Raw genomic sequence first — 27,198 nt, 5'->3', positions numbered from 1 at the left:
TCAATTTTTAGAATCAGGCACCGACAGGCCAGCCAATGAATCTTGCTCAGCAGATCGGCGGTCAGCAAGCTGTGCCTAATATAATGTTTGCTAGAGATCGTGTACCCCAGAGACACGTGGAAGCTTATCAGCAGGTGCCAGAAGTTCAACCTGCACATCGGCAAGATGTCGATGCCTATTGGGCTGATAAGATAGTAGAAGTCATGAGAGATCAGTTTGGGATAAAACCCAAGGTCAATACTTATTCTTATCGAACATCGTATCCTCCTGCCTATGATTTAATTTCACTCCCGAATCGGTACAAAGTATCGGATTTCACTAATTTCTCTAGACAAGATGATACGTCGACCATGGAGCATGTCAATCGGTTAATCATTCAATGTGGAGAAGCTACCAATAGAGATGAACTAAGGGTTCATTTATTTTCATCATCCTTGTGGGATCGGCTTTTACATGGTTTTATTTCATTACGTCCAAATTCAGTAATTACCTAGGCCGACCTAGAGAAGCAATTTCATAAATACTTCTTTTCTGGAGTTCATGAGAAGAAGATTACTGATTTAGTAAGATTAAGACAACATAATAATGAATTGGTGGAAAGCTTTGTGCAGAGGCTGCGGGATGTAAAGAACAAGTGTTACAGTCGACGATTGGTAGTTAGTCGATTTAGCCTTTTAAGGATTATTGCCGCATCTCAAAGACAAATATGCTTCTCAAGAGTTTGAAAGTTTGAGTCATTTGGTGCCCATTCTACAATTTTGCGTACAGCAAGCTATACATGCTGTGAATGCCCATCAAGTTAACTTTCCAAGGCAACAAACCGCATGTCATTTGGAGATTCCAAGAAAGAGTTATTGCCAAAACACTAAAGACTGCACTGAAGACCAACAGCCACGCGGGAACTCTCGAGGAAGTCATCTCGAAGAGACCCTTTCACATAGTCCCCCTTAGCTTTTCCAATTTGTGTTTCCACCTATCTAGCAGGGCTGTTGCTGGTATAAATACCCCCTAAGACTCATTGCAATCTCAGACTTTTGATAATTGAAATATAGAACTCCTTTTTGTTTAGCTGTGTGCTAATAAATATTCAAAGAGTGATATCTACCCCTTTGCTCTTGTGATTTCCTCACGGGATTGCAGAAGCGGCGGCTTCATCCACTCCCAATTGGTGCTCCTACTCCCTTCGAGGTTTCCTCGATTGATTGTAGGCTATGTTGGTTGGTTCCTTGAGAGTGTGGTTGGACGAATCCTCGATTCAGGTTGCCGGTTAAAGACGGTGGTTGGCTTCGAGTTTTATTTGCCAGGTTGCACTAGTTATCGCTGCTTGCAGCAAGTTATCCGGCTGTTCTTCAGCTAGTTATTGGTCTTCATCCTACGTCGTGAAGATCGGGACAACATGTCGCATCAACCCTTTTGCTACTTCCACTCTAGAAGTACGCACCACATATATATTCCATATTCACCTATCAAAAAATGTTTCACTCTTACACTAAGAGTGAACACCAAAATATTTCCCTTGCTTATTTGCTAGGCAATTATCTTAAGTTCAAATGCTCCAAGTTCAATCTTTCATTCCTCTACAAAATATTTGTTACAAAAACAACTGATGCACTGCAAGAAAAATAGTGGACAAAAGTTCCATGAAAGAAAGAAAAAGACGGATTTATGAGCCCAAGTTTGTTATCAAAATTTCAAGTTCAAAGTTAGAGGAATTATCTTTTCAAGTAAAGGAGCATTATAATTATTTTGCACCCCTTCTCCTTCCAAAAATATTCTTTAGTTTAGCATCTACATATAAAACCACACATGCACAAACCGGTTGGTTATGTGGTGAGTTCATTTGGATCCATCCTTTGTAGCTGTTTGCTCAGGGACGAGCAAAAGGTAAGCTTGGGGGAGTTTGTTGACGGTTGTTAACCATCAAAATTATATGTCAGCTAAGGAGAAGAAAGGGGATAAAAACTAAACATCACCATAGACTTAGGGTTTTTGTTGACAATTTCCACGAGTTTTGGTGAATGTCTATTTCTGCAAGGGTTATCGGAATAATAATAAAAGGAGGTCCACATGTCGAATTTACATAGAGAGAAGTCCGAGCGTCAACTCCAGAAGACTCTGAAAGACTCAGGAAGGCATGCCCTGAAACCTAGGGCCCACCTGCCATAGGGCAGGGGTGGGCGCCCATGGTAGGGTGGGGCGGCCGCCCGGGAGGTCTGGCCAATCAGGGCCAACCTCGCGGATTCTGCCTCCACCGACTCTGAGGATCAATCTTAAGCGCACGTTTAAGTCGGTTTGATCCAAGGGCTGTGGTGCTTCCTAGGGGGCTATAAATACAAGCCTACCCTCTGAAGGAGAGCTCAGAATTGAGAGAGAAAAACAAAATTATATTTTTATTCTCATCTGAGAATTAGAGGGAGCCATTAGAGCCAGGGATTAGAGATAGATTAGCTACTCCTAATCTTCATCTTCTACATAGGTTAGATTAGATAGAGGAAGAGTCGGGCGCCTATGCTCAGAATTTCTAGATCTTCATCATCAGAGATTGGTATTATCTTTTATATATCTTTTGAGTTTATTCTAATATCATTATATCTCTGTTTATTATGTTCTTAGTTTATTCTAGATCTACATTTGATATGGTTATGATTGATAATGAGTTTATGTATATGTTTGCAAAGCGCTTAGCTTTCTTCGCGGGAGAGTTATGTGATAGATGTCATGTAAGCATGGTGCTTAGATGTCATTTATCTGCAATTACACCCTATTGGCCAGGTAGCGTGGGTGATCACTGTTGACGGTCCTTAAGTATCAAATATAATCAACAAATAAACAAAGAAAAGGACCCAAATGCAAACGACACCCAGACTTAGGGTTTTAACAGAATTCCATGAGTTTTGGTGTTTGTCTATTTCTGCAGGGGGTTATCAGGAATTATGGAGGAAAGGCCCACATGTCGGGTTTACATAGAGATATTAACATGCACCGCAATTATCCAACATCTAGAAGAGTCTAGAAGCCACGGGAACGAGCGGGAGGCCGAGCGGACCCGAGGTCAGGGCGCCCGCCCTGGCCTGAGAGCCAATCAGGCTCTGCCTCGCGGATCATGCTCCACCGACCTAAGGGATTAAGGAAAATTGTGCGATTAAGGTCGGTTTGATCCGACGGTCCATATTCATTTGGAGGGACTATATAAGCAGACCCCCTGGCCCCTGGAGGAGAGGACCTGAGAAGCCCTAATTCATTCATCCATCTCGGGAGAAGAAGTCCCTGATCAAGCCCTAGAGCCACCACATCAACTAGATCTCTAGTTTAGCATAGCTACATAGGATTAGAACTATAAGGAGTCAATCTTCGATTGGTTTCCGGATCTGTCAAGAGGATTCTTGGTAATTCCTCTACTATTCTTCATTTGCTCATCATTGTTCTTCAATATTATGAATATGACTTTGTTCTACTTCAATATATTGATTATGACTTTGCTCTACTTGTTTATATTTGCAATTATATCGTTCTTAGTTTATCATAGTTATATGCTTGGCTTAGTTAGATTGGAATTATATACATGTTTAGGATCGTATAGCGTTTATCCATGTGTACAGTGGGTAAATGATAAGTATTGTGTAGGCGTGGTGCCTATACCGTATTTATCTGCGATTGTACCCTATATGCCGAATCGCGGGGTAGTTCGTGGTGGTGACAGCTCTATTGATTCTTATATAGTCCCCCTCTCGTGTATAGGGCAGGCAGAGCAACATTATTAAGGGGAGCGATTGCTATGTTTCTCATCTTCCTTGATAATATCACTATGCATGGGCGTAGTCCTGTCTTGCAATGATTGCCAAGTATAATTGCACTAACTATGATATGCTAGACTTTATAGTTAAGAATAACTTAGGAAATATTCTTGTAGTTCATCCTAATTCCATGCTAATGACTTGCTAGAATATCTGTTGAGGTGCTTATCGTTATTATATGTGGCTAGTTATGTTGATCAGATTAATTATCTTTGTCACCATTCATACTTTATCTATATTTTATGTGACATTTATCCCTGTATGAAAGAGATAGATAAATGCTCTCTATTACACATGCAATGATCGATACTCAATTCCATATTCCATTCCATAATCAACATTGATGATTAGCAATCCCTTCCCAGTGGTAAAAATATAAATAACGATACCTGGAATACTTCCCGGTTAAAATGCTACATCGGTATTAATCTGTGCACTTGCAGATCTAATTTATTATTCATTCAGAAGAGCAATTGCATATTTCAATACCGCATCTCTCATGTCATGCTGGGGATGACAACTTGGCTTAAGTGGCATGAGGGATAGGTTCCGCATTTTTGGCGCCGTTATCAGAATTAGAAAACTAAGTCTACTTTTGGTAATGACGTTAAGAATGCCCAACAATCACGGAAGTGACAGTTCTGTTGAGTCCTTTATATTCCATCCCCCGTTGGTAGGACCGGTAGAACCGCAGTTGCGTAGGAAGTCCAGCTCTGTCTTGGCTTTTTATAGCAATGTTCCTTATACATAAATGAAGAGTCTTTTGTGCTATATATGGTAGTGTAGCATTAGAGTAGATGAATGACTTGATAAATTAGAACTACATAGGATTTTCTATCTCTTGAACTAATCGGACGTCTGCTAATATTAAGCTGAGTAGTCTAAATCTAGTCTCTATATTCCCCGCCGGGCTTCTATATTTTATATATCATATATCTATGGTTTACCCTCCTACCAAGTATGTGACTATGCAACCCAATCACTCATAAGTAGTCATGTTTTGTAAGTTGATCTCATTGTTTAAGTCCTTAGTTTTTTCCCTTGAGCTAAATATAAATAACGATACCTGGAATACTTCCCGGTGAAGTGCTACAATGGTATTTAATTTGTACGCTTGTGGATCCTATATTTATTTTATTAGTGGACAGTTTTCTTACCACACTTCTGGCGCCATGCTAGAGATGACAACTTAGCTTAAGTGGTGTTAGAAGTGTCAACAATCACCAAGAGCATCAGCATCAGCTGCCACGTCTTCTGTCGTTGCCGCATCTTCTTCATGATCTCCCCCATCGCATCATCATGAAAGGCACCATATTGAGCAATAATATTGGCATAGTCCAATTCTTCATCTTCTTCACCATCATCCGTTACAACCCCCTTTCTCCGTGCTTCGTCCAACAAGTATAGTTGGGTATGAAACCCGACTTGAACAAGTGTGTATGAAGAGTCTTTGAGCATGAATATTCCTTCAAATTCTTGTAGACGGCGCATGGGCAACACATGAAACCATCCTGCTTGTTTGCCTCAGCCACACCTAAGAAATAGTGCACGCCAACAATGAACTCTTTGGAGCCGCGATCGACATTATACATCCAATTGTGTGACGACATCTGTATTAAATATTACAACCATGCACTTAGTTCCTCATGTTATTGCACAACACGCACGACATCACATGATTGATTAATTCAAACAAGCCTGACTACAACAAAGACAACCGCAACTAGCAATAAAAAGTAGAACTAAAATGCACTTAAGCAAGCAACATAATTAGTTCTCGTCCTATCCCAACTAAAACAGACAGCTGCACATCCGCTGGATCAACATCGATGGGCTTCTTCCACTGGCTCACTGCCTCATCACCTTCAGTGGCAACCTCCTGTGCAACAGAATTACGTACGTGCTGAACGTACTCTTCCTCCTAGTACCAACCTTTATATCCGTCGGTGCCCTCCCACAGCAATTAGAACAAAGAATAAGGAATTTAAATAGCATCATCAAGCAAAACCGGTACAAATTAACCATATTAATCGAATGTAGGGAAATAATAACCCATCTCACGGTCCAGACACTTGTAGAATATACGACCCTTATTGATTACCTCTTTTTTCACTCGGTACTCCTTCACAATCTTCTACTTACACTTGCCGCAAGTAATGAGAGGAAGATCCAGCCGCAGACGCTTTGGATCTCGGTGATGAGAGACTGAGGACCGGTCACGGTTGCCATCACTATATCCATACTCATTTCGTTAAACTATGTATGATTTTATTTTAATTTTTGTCTATTCTCTATATTCATTGTGGCAAACTATTATAAACACAATATTTTCTAAAGAAAAGTAATTAAGAAGACACTAATAATAAAATTCTATACTTGTCTTGTTTTAACCATAAAAAATATAATGGATACTATCTAGCAATAAAAAAAATATTAAGTCAATTTGATGAACTCTATGCTCAAAATTTTTATATATGCTAAAACTAACAAGTCTAGCTAACAAGTCGATTTAATGTATCCTATTAATTAAATTCCTTTTATGATATCAATTATATATAGAAGAAAGATTAAAAAAGACACTATAATTCTTTAATGTATAGCTAAACCATGAAATACTATATATATGGTTACTAATTTAAGCTATGAATACTAATTTAAGCAATAAATTCAAACTAACAAGTAAATTTTAGCTCAAAGTGGCAGAGAAATCACAAGGACAAAAACAACATGAAAATGACATGGAAGGTTGAAGCTAGTTACCTCTAAACACGAAGAGTCGATGGCAGAGTCGAAGAAGATCACCAATGGGCGTCGGTGATGTAACAGAACCGCCCAATTTACAAGAGATCAACTACGAAAAACTCCCGCCAAAACTGTTGCTTTAACGTAATCGAACTCTCATAAACCCGGTAGTCCGTGAAATCACGAGAGATTTCAAACCAACCATCTTACAAGCCAAGATCGTAGTGATTCAACATAACAAGTCACATGTTACATGCATTTCACAAATAGTTTGACATACATCGGAGTTCAATAGAGTTACTACAACTTGAGTTGAAAAGTAGCGAAAGCAAAGTAATTTGAAACAAATATTGCCCTCATTTCAAATACATGCTAGTATCTAGGTCAACTCCAACAAAAGCAACATAGATGAGGTAACTAAGAAGGATCATGCCCATGATCTTACTCCTCTAATATGGTAGGAGTCATCCAACTCTTGCAGTAGCCATGATATATCACAACCTGCAACAAGTGGAAATAAACCCTGAGTACGAGAAGGTACTCAGCTAGACTTACCCGTCATAAACTAGAAATAAGATGACACCAAGGAGTATGCAAGGCATTATTGGTGGAGCTAGCTTGACAATACTCTTTGCATAAAAAGCTTAGGTTACAGGTAAGTAACTTTTTAGGTATTTAGCTCAAGTTAATAATCATTACCTGTCATCTATATTAGCACCGGTACTAGAGCAATCACTTGATTAAGATACAACAGTAGTACCCATATTCGATGTGGCATTTCCAACATCATCATACCATAACCATCCAAGTGTTCCATAAACATTACTACGATGACGGGGCTCAAGTCAAGTGCTCACTATCCAGGAGCGATGGCGATTCGAATCGATTTCTAACTAGCTGGTGAGTTTATTCCCTACACAAACCACACTCACTGATCAAGTGAGCTACAGGTCACAATATTTCACTATCTAGGACCAATTCGCGGGTTCGGCAGGCACCGCCAGTACCCGAGGACCGTTCCGGCGACCGAGGTATCCAAGGTATACCAAGGTTGCGCGTCGCGCCCTCGTCGTTCTCCTCAACCATCACCAACACAGCGCATGGCGGCTCGACTCTCGGCCCGGATAGTGTTTAGGCTTCGCGGTCGGAACGACTTATCCTTCCATCTAAGTGTGGGGCATGCGTTCAACATGACAAGAAGGCCGTCAATGATCAGTCCTTAATCGACACAGGCGGGGATAGATAGGCACCCAAGACCTCCATGTCTTGTTACTTCTCTATCATCGTCCCGCCCGATCTCCAATTATCCATCCTCATCACTTGGTTATTTCCATGATAGCATATGTAGCCAACCCTTTTCGGGGATAGATGGTGTCATCTCACTCAGGTGACAGAACATCACCTGGCTTCTACCGGTCTAAGCATGACTAAGCATTTAGATTCGATCCTGAATCTACATAGGGTTATAGGTACGTTTACTGGACAAGGAGTGATATATGCAGCAAGGGTTTCACCCAACTCCTATACTTAATGCAACAATACATATATAATATATATTCTCAATTGCATTCAAAAGTAGTGGGAGAGTTATAATGCTCCGGGGCTTGCCTGGGACCAACATGGATTGGGATGGATATGAGACACATGAAAAATGTTCCATTAGCATCATCCAAGCATATCTTTCAAAAAAGGCCTATATGTAAGTAAAGATGCATCATCCAAGTCCAAGTTAGGGCTTACTCTCATAGATTGACTTCGACCTTTTTATTACCATTGAACTTGTCATGTTTGAGCTCAAACCTAGTACTTAGCAAGTGACAAACACCTGGGGTGTTACAGGCGATGTCGATTCAAACTATAACCATTGATTTTGAGTGAAATTAAAATGGTCGAGAAATCATAAAAACAAAAAATAACATCAAAAAAATAAGAGAGGATGAAGTTAGTTACCCCTAGACCTGAGGAAATGATGATGGCGTCAAAGAAGATCACTAATGGGCGTCGGAGGTGAAGAACAAGCAAGAACAAGCAATGGCAAGCAAGAAGAGAGTTAATATAAGCTCACTGAATTTTGAATGGGCTCAGTCTCGAGGAGGAAGAAGGGAGAGAGATATAACCCATGCACCTTTAGTCCCGGCTAGAAGTAAAAACGGGAACTAAAAAGGCCCTTTTAGTCTCGGGGAAAGCCACCAACCGGGCCTAAAGCTTTAGTCCCGGCTCGTGGTACCAACCAGGACTAAAGTCACCCATTTATTCCCGGCCCGTAATACGAGCCGGGACTAAAGGGTCCCTACCCTGATAGCTCTGCGCAGTAGCCATTGGGCTGGGCCCTTTACTCCCGGGCCGTGTTACGGGCCGGGACTAAAGGGGTCTTAGTCCCGGGGACCAAAACTGCCGAGACTATTGGCGATTTTGGCAATCGTCCAAAAAACTCTTCTATAGTAGTGTCTTGTGCTCAGATTTTTTTTTGTCTTTGCACACTCCGCTGGAGTATGTAGCACAAGCTCTCAAGGAGGTACAGGCCTGCAGCTTATCTTCTTAGTTCAAGTAGCAAGTAGGTTTACTTGCAATATTTGAGGAATATGTAATGGCTTTTGATATTACTTTATGTATATGAAATTGCTAATTAGCAATTGACTATTGTATGTAATTTGATGTGTCATGTATAATATATATAAGATCCTGGCATTGGAATTTATATTTTTTTATTTTTATTAATTGCTTATTAGAGACGTGTGTTGAAAATACTCGTCTGTGAAATGTGGTAAATCACGTACGTGTGTTCACAATACATGTTTGTGGTGTGTACCATATCACAGACGTGTTCTGCTAACACATGTCTGTAGTAATAAACTTATTACATACGCGTATTTTGCACGTCTATAATAAGCTTTGATTATAGACGTCGTATTGCTGACACCCGCGGACACGTCTGTGATGCACCTGAACACTCGTCTCTAAAGGTCTTTTTTGACACATGTGGTGGGTGAGGAAGAGAGAACTACAGTGCTAGGGTTTTGACTCCACTTAGATAGTCGAGACTGGTAACCAGGCTGAGGTGGGCCTTAACATATGGGTAGCGGTCTAGCGTTGTTCAATTTGCAGAGACGGACCACATCTAAGAAGTTCGCCTTTTAAAATGGCACCCATCTTTGGAGACCTACCTTTTGACCGACACGCCTTAGTTAATTGATTTAAAGAGATGATACTGTATTAAGTGCCCCAAAAAATGGTTGTGTATTTTGGGGGACATAGTTTCTAACCACCTTCGAAAATCATTGGAGTTGCCTCCTTAAATATTTTTTGAAGTAGCTGCAGTTATATGGTGATTGTAATTTTAGGTCATTATATGCTAATGACTATGGCTTGTATTATGGAAGGCCTTGCAAGCTGGGCTTTTGTATAAGATGCCTAAACAGTATAAAGCAGGCATCAATGGAATAGCTTGTAGATACTATTTTACAAAATGCCTTCAGCAATTTTGGAGGCATTCCTAAAACACCTCAAACAAATACATTTGGCTGCACGTTTTTTCTGAAAAAACTCTGGGCTCGTTTTTCCTTCACTAGTTTATTTACTGTCTCCAAAGCTGCCTCCATAACATTTCTAAGTCATTTTTCTTGTTGTTGGAGACATTCTAAAATGTCATCTGACGCCGTTGGTGAGTCAGCATGGGAGTATGGGATGCCATCAATGAAAAGGTTGTAGAGGCTATTTTACAAAATGCCTTCAGCAATCTTGGAGGCACTCCTAAAACACCTCAAACAAATACATTTGGATGAGTTTTTTTTCTGAAAAACTCTGGGCTGGCTTTTCCTTCACTAGCTTTTTTACTGTCTTCAAAGTGGCCTCCATTACATTTTTAAGTCATTTTTCTGGTCATTATTGGAGACATTCTAAAATGTCAATGAAAGCCGTTGGTGTTGGAGTGAGCATGAGAGCATGGGATGCAGTCAACCAATTTGCAAACACACTCATACAACATGGGATACAAAAAAAACATTCTCATCTCAGGCAGCTAGCAGAGTGCAAATTTGCAAACACACTCATACTAATTTTGAGAGACAAATAAGGACCACCACAAGTATTCCAGTCATAACAAGGTTTCGAGAAGTCTTCACTGACTCATGCAATCTACGGTACTCCAACATACTTGGCGAAAATATCCGTCATCACTCATCATAATAGAAATAAAGGATGAAAAGTTTGATAACTGCAAATCACAACAGTAAACTTCCACCGTACTTGGCGACAATATCCATCAGCAAAGCTTCCTGAATCAAGAAGTCCTTCCTGGCGCAGACCCTGGTCCCACTATGATGCCTGCATAAGAATAGACATACATCCTTTTTTGTCAAATTAAAGAATAAAACTATCATTTAGGCTTAGACAAATTATCAGCTAAGTGATAGAGGCACATAGTTGCATAGATACGTACTTTCTTGTTGCTAACTCTTGTTGTAGGGGAGGATTGTGTAGACAGTTTGAAGGATTGTAGCAGCTAGTAGGATGACAGCAGCCAATAAAGAGAAGAATACCCATGGGTTCCTCAGGTATGTATGTGCAAAGCTAGCACGCCACCTATTCCACGGCTTCTTGCAGTAGGTGGTCACCATGCGTTGCACATTGTCGAGCATGCTGAATGGGGTCATTACTGCTCCACTGCCTAGGCTATTGACACTGCTGCATGATCGGGCATTAGCACCGGTCGGGAAGGGCCTGTTGCCCCGGTTCCCGAGCCGGTGCTGCCCTTCCGGGACTAAAGGCCCACCCTTTAGTCCCGGTTCGGCCAACCGGGGCTAAAGGCCCCCCCTTTAACACCGGTTGGTAACACCAACCGGTGTTAAAGGGTCCTGCCAGGGCTGCCACGTTGCAGGACCCTTTAACACCGGTTGGTGTTACCAACCGGTGTTAAAGGGTTTCTTTTTCTTTTTTTTAGTTCACTTCTTCGGTTCTGTTTATTGTTTATATATAATATATAATAATAGGTTTTTCAATACATGTTTTGCTGATACAATAATATATTTATATTACACGCATATTAAGCATATATAAATGAAAATTATAGGCTAAGCTTAATAGTTAAGCTTTGCCTATAATAAAATGAATAGACCACATCAAAAATTAAATAGATATGTAAAAAGCTTTATATATATATAGTTTTATATGTACAAAATTCGTAACACATATATACATAGAGTTTGTTCTCCCAATGTCTACAAACGATACAAATGATCATCGTTGTTTGGTATAAGAGTTTCGTTGCCGTTGAAGTGAAACTCGCCGTTTGGATTGATCACTTGGTCGCGGAGAAATCCTGCTATCGTCTCTTGGATAGCTTTGATTCGGTCTTGTTGTAGGACCTTTTCCCTCAGCCATTCCGTCTTTAATTTGAAATAAATAAAAAAGGTATTAGTTATCTAAGTTATTCAATATAATTCAGGAGATAATGAAAAGAGACATGTAACGTACTCTGAGCGTCTCTGTGGGTGTTTGATTGACTTGTGCCATCATGAATTTGCACACGTAATATGCACATAGATTGTTCCCTCCTTCTTGTCTTAAACACCACTGTACGATGTATATATATATAAAAATATTCATAACCACGACAATAAGAAGGCTAAAAGTTAGCGAAAGTTTGTTAGCTAGTAGAACTTACTTGTGGATGTATTATGTTAAGCGGCGCTTTACATCCACTGAGATGTTCACGGTCAATGAATCTTTCCCAAACCCTATACACAGCCATTGTGGATCGTGAACTAATAATTACAGAGTCATATTATGATATTTTTGTAGCTGAGATCGACATTACGTACCTTTGAATAATGTTTACCATTTGTTGATAATTTTCTTGTGGTTTTCTCATTGAGTCAAAGATTATCAATCGGTTCTTGGGAATTTCAATGACCATGAGTATCCAGTGAAAGCTGTTTACACACACATATATAGGGTCAGTCCTATAATGTAAAATAAAATATGCATGCACTTAATAACTATATAACTCACTCGAAGTTGAAGGGGAAGAGTATTTTTTGTTTTTCTTTTTGGTTTACAAAGAACCTCATAAGATTGGTGCAGATTTCTGTCTCATAATCTGCTGTCCACACTGCCTGCGGAGCCTTGAAAACAATATAAGGGTCAACGAACCCAATACTATTGTCATTTCTCATTCTGAGCTCTCTCATTTGGTGCCTGCATATATACATACAAATCCTAAGTGTGTAAGGATTATATACATGTAATTAAAGAAGTTAGAAGTATAATAAAAAGGAAAAATACTTACAGACAAAAGCAGCTGACAAGAGATTTGTCAAGAGCGTCGAGGTGGCATAATTGGTGCAATTCTTCGAACTGCACGTATATGAGGTCATCTCCACGGAAGTAGTGATGTTGTCTAATACGAACAGAAATCCAATTCTCTCCCCTTTTAGACGCCTCAATGCACCATTTGTTTATTGCAAACATTTGTGTGCCGAGCTCGTGTAAACGCTTAGGGTCGAATAGACTCCTGCCCGGTTCATATCTTGCCCTCCATTGATCAACTACCTCGGCTTTTTCAAATGTATGACATCCAAGAATGGCGGTAATTTCTTCTATATTTAAACCGCTCTGTCCAAAGTAACTCTCAAGCGAGTCTAGCTCAGACAACGCTAAGGATTTCTTTGGCATCAAGTCTTCATTTGAGCCGTATTGATTTGGCACAATCAAAGGGGGCACCGGTTTTGATACTTCTCCCAGCTGTGGGACCCCCTTTCCTACTCTCTTCTTAGTAGGCTGTGAAGACTTGACCAGAGACCGCTCATAGTCCGAAAGTGCTGGCTTTTTCTGAGCTTCGCGTTGCTTCTTTTGATGGTCCGCCACCTTCTGCCTCAGTTCCGATGGCTTCACATAAAAGTACGGCTTTTCTGGGTTAAGCCGTTTTTTCCTTTCCTCCTTTATTTTATCAAAAAATTGTTGGACCTCAGCTTTAGATGTAGCAATTACCTCCTCTTCACTCTTTTCGTAAGGTAATTTTTCTGGCGTCTTAGCTCTCTTTGCTGAGGCAGCCTTCTTTGGAGGTGGGACCGATGACTTCGGTCCTTCTTGGACGGACCGCTTCTTACTACCTCGCTTTGGAGGCGAGGGGACCGACCGTGCACTCTTTGGAGAGGGCGGTGCAGGCGGTGGAGGGGGTGGGGCCGATCTTTTTGGCGTTGGAGAACGCGGTGGAGGAGTTGGAGAACGCGGTGGAGGAGTTGGAGACCTCGGTGGAGGAGGTGGAGACCGTGGTGGAGGCGGTGGCGGGGTCGGTGTGGCCGCCGCAGGTGTTGGAGGAGATCCAGCATTGTCACCGCCCGCAGCACTATGATGCGCTGGGGAGAGAACTGGACTTAGGTTGGAGGAGTCCCTGCAAAGAAAACAATTACAAGTTTTGTGAATAAACTTTTTTTAAATTTCAATACATAATAAATAATATAAGAAGTAAAATCACACACAAACCTATGCTGAGGAATAATTATGAAGCGCTTGCGCCAACAAATAAATGTCTTCTCAGCTTCACCTAAGGTCTTCTCTCCGTCTCCCCCTTCTATGTCTAGTGGCACATTGCCACAACCTTTCTCAACCCTATCAACCGAGACGCTAGCATATCCACCAGGTACTGGTCGATTATGGATTCTTGGAGTGCCCGTTCGGTCGATAGGGTTGACAACAGCGATAGCCACCTTTTTGGTGGCATTCCCATCTGGTACATGCAGCTCACAGGTAGTAAAAGCCTCTGTGACATCATCCACGGGGAAGTGTAGCTTCGTGTCATCCTGAATGGTTGGTACTTCCGTGGATGCGCAGCTGCTTTTCAACTGGCCTGGGGGGCTAACATTGACCTCAGGCTGTGATGTACCTTGCCCTTTCGTCATTTGACTAAGTGCTGCTTGCACTTGCCTTTGAATCTCTGCCTGCATCCATTCTTCACGAGCTTTCTCGCGCTCTTGTGACTGCAGAACAAAAGCTTCCAGGCGGCGGATCCGCTCTGCCTCCTCATCCTTCTTTCTCTGGCGGCTTCTGTAGGTATCTTGATCGGCTTGGAATGATTGCAGCCACGGAACTGCCCCATAGCCTCTCGTACGCCCACCGTGCTCAGGATTTTCAAGCGCATAGGTGAGTTCATCCTTCTCCCTGTTAGGCCTGAACTCACCAGACTGAACCGCCTCTCGTGCACGGACTAGTCTCTCTGCTGCTCTAGAGATTTCTTGGCCCCAAACTAGCGCCCCGGTGTCTGGGTCCACGCTTCCCCCATGACCGTAGAACCAATGCTTGGAGCGCTCGCTCCAATTCTTTGCTATTGTCTCGGGTGTGACCCCCCTAGCAAGCATCTCCTGTTCCATTCGGTCCCACTTGGGAGCAGCACTCTTATAACCACCTGATCCCATATGATGGTGGTATGCCTTTTTACTGGCATTCTCTTTGTTTCTATTGGCTCGTTCCTCGCCCTCTTCTGATGTTTTGTACTGCACAAAGTCATCCCAGAAGGCCCTCAGCTTTACATATTGCTTGAGGTTGAAATCTGGAGTCTCGTTTTTCTTGACATATTTATTGTACAAAGACTTCTTCCAATTCTGGAAGAGTACTGCCATCTTCTTCATAGTCCAGTCATAAATTCGCACCTTCAACTCTTCATCGTTGGTGTCGAAGGTGAAAACGTCTGTGACTGCTTTCCAAACTAACTCCTTGTCACGATCAGAGACAAAACTGATCTCAGGAGCACCTCGCTTCTCTCTCCATTCACGACAACTGATCGGTATTTGATCTCTCACAAGATATCCACAGTGATTAACATATTTATTTGCATGCTCACCAAGTGGTCTGCCTGTAGCTATCTCAAACTCAGAGATTACATAGCGGCCCTCCAACGGCTTCTTTGGCCCTCGTGGAGGTACGCTTCTCCCCGTAGAGGTCGATCCAGAAGGCTACACGTACATATAGAAACAAAAATACTAAATTAATAACCAAGTAATAAGTCTAAAACCTAATGTAAGAGATGCATTATTTATATATGTTTACATTTACATACCTCGCCAGTATTTTCTTCTTGTTGCACGACAAGTTGTTGCTCAGGGGCATTGCCCTCTTGTTGCTCAGGGGCATTGCCCTCTTGTTGCTCAGTAGGATTGCCTTGCATGATGTCGTGGTAATCAACGAAGTACTGACTACCGTCGTCGATTATATTTTGAATGGCAGCTTCCATATAATCAGGATCATCATGAGGACGGTCAGCCATTTCTATGTCTGCAACCATACATATATATATTCTATATAAGATAAGAAATACACTAATACTACTACAAATAAAAGTGTTGGAGTGCTCTAAAAATAATACTAGGATCTTTTAAGCCAAGTAATACATTAGAATAAAAAACAATACTAGAATAATACATACATACAAAAAATATTACATATATATGTGTGTGTATGTACAAAAAATAATATACATACATACAAAAAATAATACATATATAAAAAAATAGAACATACATACATACTATATATATACTAGAATAATATATTAAAAAAATAATACATACATACATACATACAAACAATTATAATTCATACATACAAACTATATATATGTGTGTGTATATGTACAAAAAATAATATACATACATACAAAAAATATTACATATATACAAAAAATAAAACATACATACATACTATATATATATACTAGAATAATATATTAAAAAAATAATACATACATACATACAAACAATTATAATTCATACATACAAACTATATATGTGTGTGTATATGTACAAAAAATAATATACATACATACAAAAAATAATACATATATAAAAAAAATAAAACATACATACATACTATATATATACTAGAATAATATATTAAAAAAATAATACATACATACATACATACATACAAACAATTATAATTCATACATACAAACTATATATATGTGTGTATATGTACAAAAAATAATATACATACATACAAAAAATATTACATATATACAAAAAATAAAACATACATACAAAAAAAATTACATATATATACAAAAAAATATATACAAAAAATTACATATATACATACTATATATACTAGAAATATATACAAAAAATTACATATATATAAAAAAAATATATACATACTATATATAATATACATACTATATATAATACTACAAATCAAAACACCATATATATAATATACATATACACAAAAAAAATTACATATATATACATAAAAATATATACAAAAAATAATACTACAAATCAAAACACCATATATACATATATATATATATGTATATATATGGTGTTTTTATTTGTAATATTATTTTTTGTATATATTTTTATGTATATATATGTAATATTTTTTGTGTGTATATATATATATTTCTCTGGTCTAGTGTATATAAATACGTAATTAATCAATGGCGTCGTTCTCGATCTATACTTAGCACACAGCCGGCCGAAGAAGATCGCGCGTGGGGAAGATGATGTACTGTGCAGTGGCCCGCGCGCTCGATCTGGCCGTGGCCCGCTGCGGCGGCGTTGGCGGAGGGCCGCGGCGGCGCTGGTGGAGAGCCGCGGCGGCGCTGGTGGAGACGGTGGTCGCGGCGGCGAGGGAGTCGAAACGACGGCGGCGAAGATGAACCCGGCGGCGCTGGAACGAAGACAAAGACGATGAACTGCCGGATCCAGGGCTCCTGCGCATATTTATAGGGGCAGACCCTTTAGCACCGGTTCCAGCCACGGACCGGTGCTAAAGGGTCCTAGGCGGGCTCGGGCGGGGTCCTGAAATTTTCAGGACCCTTTAGCACCGGTTCCCACTATGGGCCGGTGCTAAAGGCCCATTTTTTTAGTTTAGGGTTTTTCAATTGTTTTATATATACAGTTTATATTATAAATTGTATAGTAAATTAAATATTTTGCATAATGTTTTTTAAATAGTGACATATATTGTAATTTGTTTTAATGTACACATGAAAATTTTTAAACTTAAATATCTTATTGTATTTTTATAATTTACAATGATTTTGTAAGAAATGTTTAGTATTTTGTTAATGCAAAAATATATTATTCCAATAAATTTACAAAAACTATATCCAATGAACTGGAAATTTATTTTCACATCATATTGACGTAAAACTTTTTATTTTTGTTATTTATTACTAGGAATGCTAGTTGGGTATAATTTTCATCAAATAAAAAATCATATAAAAATATATATCTTGATGAACACACCCTTTGACCGAACCCTAGATTGTCCCAAATGGAAAAGTCATGAATACAAAGTTTGCTACACTCATCAAGTTCTACATTTTGTCTAATGGTCAACTTTTCATTTGGAAAAGTTTGAACCACTGAATTTTGAATTTTCATAGAACTCATAGCCACGCAGCGGTTTCGGAACCCTACATGGTCTCGAATGGAAAAGTCATGAATACCAATATTGTTCCACTCATCAAAATCTACATTTCATATATAGACCATTTTTGCATTTGACAAAGTTTTGGGAAGGTGTAGTTGAAAATCCACAATTGACACATATAGTTTCATATAGTTTGTGTGAGAACTTAGAATTGGTGGGTATTGTTAACTTAGATTTTCTCAAATGGAAAAGTTGTGTATATAAAAAGTTTAGATCTTGAAGATATCTAACAACTTGGTATTCAAAATATTTTCATTTGAAGTAATTTAGTTTGTCATTTGACCAAGTTTGACCGAAACCCGTCTTGGATTTTATAGAAATGTAACTAGAATTGGCTCAAAATTATCCAAATGGAAAAATGGACAATATATAAAATATAGATTTTGATGATCTCTAACAACTTTGTATTCAAACTTTTTTCATTTCAAGTCATCAAATGGGCTATTTGACCAAGTTTGACCAAAGTCAAAGCATTGGTTTTTACAAACACACCCTTTGACCGAACCCTAGATTGTCCCAAATGGAAAAGTCATGAATACAAAGTTTGCTACACTCATCAAGTTCTACATTTTGTCTAATGGTCAACTTTTCATTTGGAAAAGTTTGAACCACTGAATTTTGAATTTTCATGTAACTCATAGCCACACAGCGGTTTCGGAACCCTACATGGTCTTGAATGGAAAAGTCATGAATACCAATATTGTTCCACTCATCAAAATCTACATTTCATATATAGACCATTTTTGCATTTGACAAAGTTTTGGGAAGGTGTAGTTGAAAATCCACAATTGACACATATAGTTTCATATAGTTTGTGTGAGAACTTAGAATTGGTGGGTATTGTTAACTTAGATTTTCTCAAATGGAAAAGTTGTGTATATAAAAAGTTTAGATCTTGAAGATATCTAACAACTTGGTATTCAAAATATTTTCATTTGAAGTAATTTAGTTTGTCATTTGACCAAGTTTGACCGAAACCCGTCTTGGATTTTATAGAAATGTAACTAGAATTGGCTCAAAATTATCCAAATGGAAAAATGGACAATATATAAAATATAGATTTTGATGATCTCTAACAACTTTGTATTCAAACTTTTTTCATTTCAAGTCATCAAATGGGCTATTTGACCAAGTTTGACCAAAGTCAAAGCATTGGTTTTTACAAACACACCCTTTGACCGAACCCTAGATTGTCCCAAATGGAAAAGTCAAGCCGACACAACAGTGAACTTCTTCTTGACGTATGACCCTTGGTTATGATCCTGCCGTAACCATGGAGTATCCTCATTGTTTAACAGAATGCTTGGGTCTTTGTTGACTATGAAGGGCGGAATTCGATCATCCCTTTCGTAATCGCCTGACATGTCTGACTTGTCCTCAATTCCGACAATGTTTCTTTTCCCAGAAAGGACAATGTGGCGCTTTGGCTCATTGATGATTGAGTGGTCATCATTTTTTCCTCTCTTTGGTTTCGTAGACATATCTTTGACATAGAACACCTGACTCACGTCTGCAGCAAGGACGAATGGTTCGTCTTTGAACCCACTATTGTTAAGGTCCACGGTTGTCATCCCATACTCCTTGTCGACTGTTACCCCACCTCCGGTCATCTTCACCCATTGGCACCGGAACAAAGGAACTTTAAAATTAGCTGCATAGACTAGTTCCCATATGTCTTCTATGCGTCCATAATATGTTTGCCTGTTCCCATTTGGATCCGTGGCATCCACGCGTACACCACTATTTTGGTTGGTGCTCCTTTTATCTTGGCCAACTGTGTAAAATGTGTTACCATTTATCTCGTACCCTTTGTATGTGAGGACATGCCATGATGGTTGCCTGGCCAACAAATAAAGCTGCTCATCAATGTTTTCATCACCTTGACATTTTTTGCGCAACCAATCGCCAAAAGTTTCCATGTGCTGACGCATTATCCAAGCTTCATTCTTCCCGGGCCACTGGGACCGTAGGTAATCTTTGTGTACCTCAACATATGGTTCCACCAATGAGGAGTTCTGGAGAACTGTGTAGTGTGCTTTATTGAAGTAATCGTTTCCCGTACCAATATATGTTTTCTTCCCAAGTGTTCCCTTTCCGCTGAGTCTGCCCTCGTGTCGAGATTCAGGAATGCCAATTGGGTCAAGGTCTGGAATAAAGTCAACACAGAACTCTATGACCTCCTCTGTTCCATAGCCCTTGGCAATGCTTCCTTCTGGCCGGGAACGACTATGGACATATTTCTTTAGGACACCCATGAATCTCTCGAAGGGGAACATGTTGTGTAGGAACACAGGACCGAGAATACGAATCTCTTTGACCAGATGAACTAGGAGGTGTGTCATGATATCGAAGAAGGATGGAGGGAACACCAACTCAAAGCTGACGAGACATTGAACGACATCATTCTGCAGAGTAGCTAGTTGCTCTGGATTGATTGCCTTCTGAGAAATTGCATTGAGGAATGCACATAGCTTTACGGTGGCTAGACGTACGTGTGGAGGTAGAATTCCTCTTAAAACGACCGGCAGCAATTGCGTCATTAGAACGTGACAGTCATGGGACTTCAAGTTCAGGAATTTCTTCTCTGGCACATTAATTATTCCCTTGATATTGGAGGAGAATCCAGATGGGACCTTGATGCTGCTAAGACATTCAAACATGTTTTCCTTCTCTTCTTTGCTCAGAGTGTAGCTAGCAGGGCTTAAGTAATGACGTCCATCATCTGTCTTTTCTGGATGCAGGTTGTCTCGTTCTTTCATGCGCTGCAAGTCTTGTCGTGCTTCAAGTGAATCCTTAGACTTCCCGTAGACACCCATGAATCCGAGCAAGTTCACACAAAGATTCTTTGTCAGGTGCATCACGTCGATCGCGTTGCGGACCTCTAGGACATTCCAGTAAGGTAGCTCCCAAAATATGCATTTCTTCTTCCACATGGGTACGTGTCCCTTAGCATCCTTGGGAATAGGTTCGCTGCCTCGTCCCTTTCCAAATACCACTTTTATATCCTTGACCATTTCGAGTACATCATCCCCGGTTCGATTGAGAGGTTTGGTCCGGTGGTCTGCCTTGCCTTTAAAATGCTTGCCTTTCTTTCGTACTGGGTGGTTCACAGGAAGAAACCGACGGTGGCCAAGGTACACGACCTTTCGACATTTTTTCAAAAATACACAGTCAAGGTCTTCATAACAATGTGTGCATGCATTATATCCCTTGTTTGACTGGCCTGAAAGATTACTCAGAGCTGGCCAATCATTGATTGTTACAAACAGCAATGCTCGTAGGTCAAAGTGCTCTTGTTTGTACTCATCCCACACGCGAACTCCTGGTTTGCTCCATAAAAGTTGAAGTTCCTCAACTAATGGCCTAAGGTAGACATCTATGTCATTGCCAGGTTGCTTCGGTCCTTGGATAAGCACCGGCATCATAATAAACTTCCGCTTCATGCATAGCCATGGAGGAAGGTTGTAGATACATAGAGTAACTGGCCAAGTGCTGTGACTACTGCTCTGCTCACCGAAAGGATTCATACCATCTGTACTTAAGGCGAACCGCAAGTTTCTAGCATCATTTGCAAAATCTGAGAATTCTCTGTCTATCGCTCTCCACTGGGATCCATCGGCAGGGTGTCTCAGCATATTGTCTATCTTACGGTCTTCTTTATGCCACCGCAACAACTTTGCATTGTCCTTATTTCTGAACAGACGTTTTAATCGTGGTATTATAGGAGCATACCACATAACCTTGGCTGGAATTTTCTTCCTATGACGTTCTTCACCCTCAACATCGCCAGGATCATCTCGTCTAATCTTATACCGTGATGCCTTACATACTGGACATGCATCCAAATTCTCGTATTCCTCCCCACGGTAGAGGATGCAGTCATTAGGACATGCGTGTATCTTCTGGATTTCTAATCCCAAAGGGCAGACAACCTGTTTTGCTTCATACGTAGTGGTGGGCAATTCGTTGCCTTTCGGAAGCATCTTTTTATGATCTTCAATAACTGCCCAAATGCCTTGTCAGATGTACCATTCTTTGCCTTCCATTGCAGCAATTCTAGTGTGGTACCCAGCTTTTTTTGCCCCTCTTCAGCGGTGGGATATAGCGATTTCCTGTGGTCCTCTAGCATGCGCTCGAACTTGGCTTTCTCTTTATCACTTTCACATTCTCTTTGTGCATCACGGATGGCATCACCAAAAGCATCATCGCCCCGATCATCTTCTGCCGCCACCTCTTCTTCATTATCTCCCCCCATTGCAACATCATTGAAGCCACCGTACTGAGCAATAATATTGGCATGGTCCAATTCTTCTTCTTCTTCTTCTTCTTCTTCACCTTCATCCATTATAATCCCGCTTTCTCCATGTTTGGTCCAACAAATATAGTTTGGTACGAAACCAGACTTTAATAAGTGTGAATGAAGAGTTCTTGAGTTAGAATATTCTGTCAAATTCTTGCACACGGCACATGGACAGCACATGAAACCGTCCCTCTTATTTGACTCGGCCACACTTAAGAAATAGTGCACGCCATTAATGAACTCTTCGGAGCGCCGATCGGCATTATACATCCAATTACGTGTTACCATCTGCATTAAAGATAACATATATATTATGAAAACCATGCACACATATAGTTTCTCATCTTATTGCACAACATGTCTAAGATACATAGTTGATTAATTTAGAAAAGCTTGGCTACAACAAATACAATCGCAACTAGCATTAAAAAAACAAAACTAAAATGCACTTAAGCAACATAATTAGTTCGCGTCCGATCCCAACTATAATAGATAGATCATTCGCTTGATCAACATCATTGAACTTCTTTCGTCGGCTCACTGCCTCACCACCTTCAGCCTCAACCACCTGTGCAAAAGATTTCTTAATGTGTTCAATGTATTCTTCCTCCCAGTACCAACCTGTACATCCGCCGGTACCGTCCCACTGAAATTAAAAGAGAGAATCAAAAGTTTAATTAATATCATTTAAAAAAATATGCACATATATAAGCAAATGTCTGGAAATAACTCACATTACGATCTGGACACTTGTAGAATATACGACCCTTGTTTACTCCCTCTTTCGACACTTTGTACTCCATCAAAATCTTCTGCCCACACTTGCCACAAGTAATGAGAGGGAGTTCCGGACGGTATCGCTTTTGAACCCGTTGAGAGACGGAAGACCCGGTCACGGTTGCCATCTACTATCCATACTCAATTTTAAAACAATTATAAATTCCACATTTACTAGTAAACATGTATGATACAATGGACATTATATGTAGTAATAAAAATAAATCAAGTGATATTAACAAACCAATTAATTTGAACTATCCTACTTTCTATGATCATAAAAATATACTATAATTCATTCTTGCAAAATATATTAAAACTAGGTCAACCATGAAATATGATATATATATATATGGATACTAATTCATGTGAATGATTCAAAATAACAAAGTGGATTTGAGCTAAAAAATGATGGGAACATCACAAGCCAAAAACAACATGAAAAAGACAAGAAAGGCTGAAGTTAGTCACCTCTAAGCGCGAAGAGACGATGACGGAGTCGAAGAAGATCAACGATGGGCGTTGGAGATGAAGAACAAATGAAGAACAAGCAAGAAGAAGCTCCAAGAACAACAATGGTGCTCTCGGTTTTAAATGGGCAGAGGGGAGGAGGGAGCCGGCCTATAAACCGGACCTTTAGCACCGGTTCAGAGCAAAAACCGGTGCTAAAGGGTTACCTTTTAGCACCGGTTTGTAACACAAACCGGTGCTAAAGGGTTTGCCTCGGCCCGTGGCTCTGGCCGGTGCTAAAGGGACCCCTTTAGCACCGGTTCTTGTTAAAAACCGGTGCTAAAGGGTCCCTGCCCCGACAGCACATGTCCGTAGCCGTTGGGCAGGACCCTTTAGCACCGGTTTGTAACACGAACCGGTGCTAAAGGGGTCTTTAACCGCGGGCCGCAAAAAGGCCGAGGTTTTTGGCCATTTTGGGCATCGACCAATGCCTCATTCTGTAGTAGTGTGATCAGCTGCGCCAATTCCTCGTCACTACTAAGCAAGTTTTTTATTACTCCTTTAGATCTCAGCAACTCAACATCTCTTCCTGTATTAACTAGGTTGTCCATGAAGCACATGTAGGACAGCACCTCATGGCCAGTGCATGGATATAACTTCTCAAAGGCCAGCAGATTCACAAGATGCTTGTTTGTGTCATCGTGCGCCTTGAACACCGGCAGGCTAAGCACGCCATTTTTAAAGCTGATGTCATTGATGAACTGAGTTTTGCTCGACTTGAAACGAACGCCAGCATCACAAAGCTCTGCGGCAGAAGGCATGGTGTTATCCCATTGTAAGCCAACATAATTGAGTTTTGGGCCACACAAACCCTTATGTAACAAGTCCAAAGGGTGGAGGCCCAAGCTGTCCAAATTGGCCCCATACGAGAAACCCAAGAAACTGAGTACTGTTGTGTTGACCTCTGCAACCATCTGTGTAGCCATGATACATAAACAAAGAGTTGTAAAAACCAATGAGATTAGTCTCAATCATATAACCTATCCTAAAGCTAGAGTTTTATATAGCATCGCTAATCCTTTAATTTACTTATAGCTCAGAAACCAAACTTAGTATTACTAATTGCAGACATTTTTACAACTGCATGACAAATCTTACAAAATATACTAGAAGGGTGCATCAATCCTAGATTTGACAAAAAAGCAAAACATTTGGCCATTATTTGGTTGTAGCATCTAAATATTATACTTTTGCCATTATAAAAATCAACTACACAACTAGAATTTTCTTTTTCTCCTAGTGATGTGGGCTTCTCCTAGTGTTTTACCATTCAAAAGTTAGTATAAACTTTCCCTACTAAATGCCTCCTAGTGAGGATCTCATGTGCTATGACTAGTGGTAGTGTTTTATTACTACTTAAAAACACTAGGAGAATTCCACCTTTTCATTAGTGCTAAGATAGCCATCAAAACCTACATCTAAATTGCTTGCTCTTGCCACTATAAATATTAGTTGAAATAATAGCCTAATTATACATCTAAATTCCACATGCACCATGTTATTAATGATTGAACATAATGGCCATTTTCCCCTTTACAAAATTAACAGTAACTCCTTATTCTAAGAACATCATAGTTGATCATTTTCTTTACTTTTTGAATTTTTATGGAAAATAAACTCACAATTCTTCACCAAAACTAGCACTCTGCCATCATGGTCGTAATTAACTTAAAATAACCCTAAATCGACATATTTTTTATTCACCCTGGTACAACAAATAACATAAATTATGCTCTATATTTGCTAGCGTTATGAATAAATTAATGGTTATAACTCTGCTAAACCCATATTTGAATCTATTATTTCCTCAACAGAAAACTAGAAAAATTGTAAATATACCAGCCCTAGTAGAGAATTACCAAGTAGGACTACTGCAAGTATTTGAATCTACTTACCGGGGCTGTGTCCAGCTCAACGGCTAGGAGTGTATACAGAACAAGCAGCGGGAGCTGATTCTCCATAACGACAATGTCTGATTGGATAGCTGTGTACAGGGTGAGGCACCCGTGATAACTGAAGACGGGGTTGCCTGGTGGGTAATCGAAGTAGCGCTCTATCGACTCCAGTAAGAAACATCCATCCATCACCATCATCTGGACAAACTCATCTCTACGTTCAGTGCGCCATTTTTCATCGAGGTTGTCGTACTCACCAAGCAACTCATCAACAACCTCTTGTATAGATGCTACGTACTCCACTAGAGGCTTCCCAAAGCGCTTGATGCGCTGCAAGACGGCCTCCTTCTTGTGATGCTCCATGGGCATCAGGTCAGCCTCGCCGTAGTGCAGTGGGCCCATGGACACCAGCTTTGGCCGATATGCCTCGGTGTTGCCGCGCTTGATCCGATCCGGGACACAGTAGATGGAAGGTTGCTTCTTCCTCCCACGCCCCGTAACCACCGACCAGCGGCTGTTGTTGAGTGTCTCTTCCATCTCGATTATCCAACTGGTACACCCGGCCTCCATGACTCTGATGGCCTCCCCCATGTTAATCTCATCCTCTTCTTCCACCTCAACAATCTCCTGCACATGGTGCTGCTGCTGCTGCTCTTGGTAGATCTCCACCACATGTTGCTGCTGCTCCTCCTCTTGGTGCTGCTCCAGCTGCTGCTGCTGCTGCTCTTGGTAGATCTCCAACACATGTTGCTGCTGCTCCTCCTCTTGGTGCTGCTCCAGCTGCTGCTGCTGCTGGACATTGTTCAGCACGGGCCGCTGCTGCTCGCCAATCTCTACCACAGGTTGTTGCTGCTGCTGCTCGACATTCTCAGGCTGTTGCTGCTGCTGTTCCACATGGGGCTGTTGCTGCTCCTCCTCCTCCTCCTCCTCATGGAGCTGCTCCAGCTGCTGCCGCTGCTGCTCGCCAATCTCTACCACAGGTTGTTGCTGCTGCTGCTCGACATTCTCGGGCTGTTGATGCTGCTGTTCCACATGGGGCTGTTGCTGCTGCTCCTCCTCTTCTTCCACCTCATGCTGGTGGTGGAGGTGGTGGTGCTGCTGCTCCTCCTCCTCCTCTCCCTTAATCTCCACCACGGAGTCCTGCCTCTCCTCCACGGCTGTCACACCCTCGGCCACCACCTCCTCCTCCCCCTCCATCACCTGCGTGGAGTGTACGTTCTACGTTGTTGAGGCCTGAGAACCTGAAAGCTGCGTTCCAGGGTGCTATATATCATCCTATAGTGCTGCTTGCCTCTAGTCCCGGCTTGCCAATTAGCTCTTAGACTCGGATGGTATACGTGTACTAATAAAGTCGTATTCTATGGATTGCAGCTTGCTTTCAAAATAGCATGTAGTAGAGGCTGTAGTGGCCTCGCGGGAAAGAGAAAATGGAATGCATGTGCTAGAGAGAGAAGAAATTGAGCCGTGAAACCGACAGGTGAGGTGAAAAGAGACCTGGTGAGTAAAAAAAAATTAAAGTAGTATGCATCTGGTTGGAAAGTTTTGGTTTTCGCGAGATGTTTGTATATATCTATGGTATGTGAATGTGACATCAATTTTTGCTCAGTGGTTTGACTGGTAGGTGAAGGCGGATTTCAGTGCTCTGGCCATGTGCACAGTGCACATGCATGCACAGAAGAAGCAACCTGCACTAGAGAAGCACAGAATATGCTGTACGTACCCAAATGATGCACCGGCATCATGCCTG

At 40.7% G+C, this 27,198-nt stretch overlaps 1 protein-coding gene across 1 annotated transcript; it reads right to left on the bottom strand.

Annotated features, from left to right (window-relative positions):
• On the bottom strand, positions 1-26,005 carry LOC8056996 (UPF0481 protein At3g47200). The gene is made up of 3 exons (XM_021462100.1): positions 25,452-26,005; positions 23,988-24,470; positions 1-75 (listed from the first exon to the last, which is right to left on the bottom strand). Exons 1-3 carry the CDS (start codon positions 25,986-25,988, stop codon positions 1-3), a joined length of 1,095 nt encoding a protein of 364 aa, XP_021317775.1. The 5' UTR covers positions 25,989-26,005.

The sequence above is a fragment of the Sorghum bicolor genome, chromosome 5 (genome assembly GCF_000003195.3).
Source record: "Sorghum bicolor cultivar BTx623 chromosome 5, Sorghum_bicolor_NCBIv3, whole genome shotgun sequence".
Taxonomy (NCBI): domain Eukaryota; kingdom Viridiplantae; phylum Streptophyta; class Magnoliopsida; order Poales; family Poaceae; genus Sorghum; species Sorghum bicolor.
The sequence above is the reverse complement of the archived record's forward strand: the minus strand, read 5'-3'. Positions and strand labels throughout refer to the sequence as shown.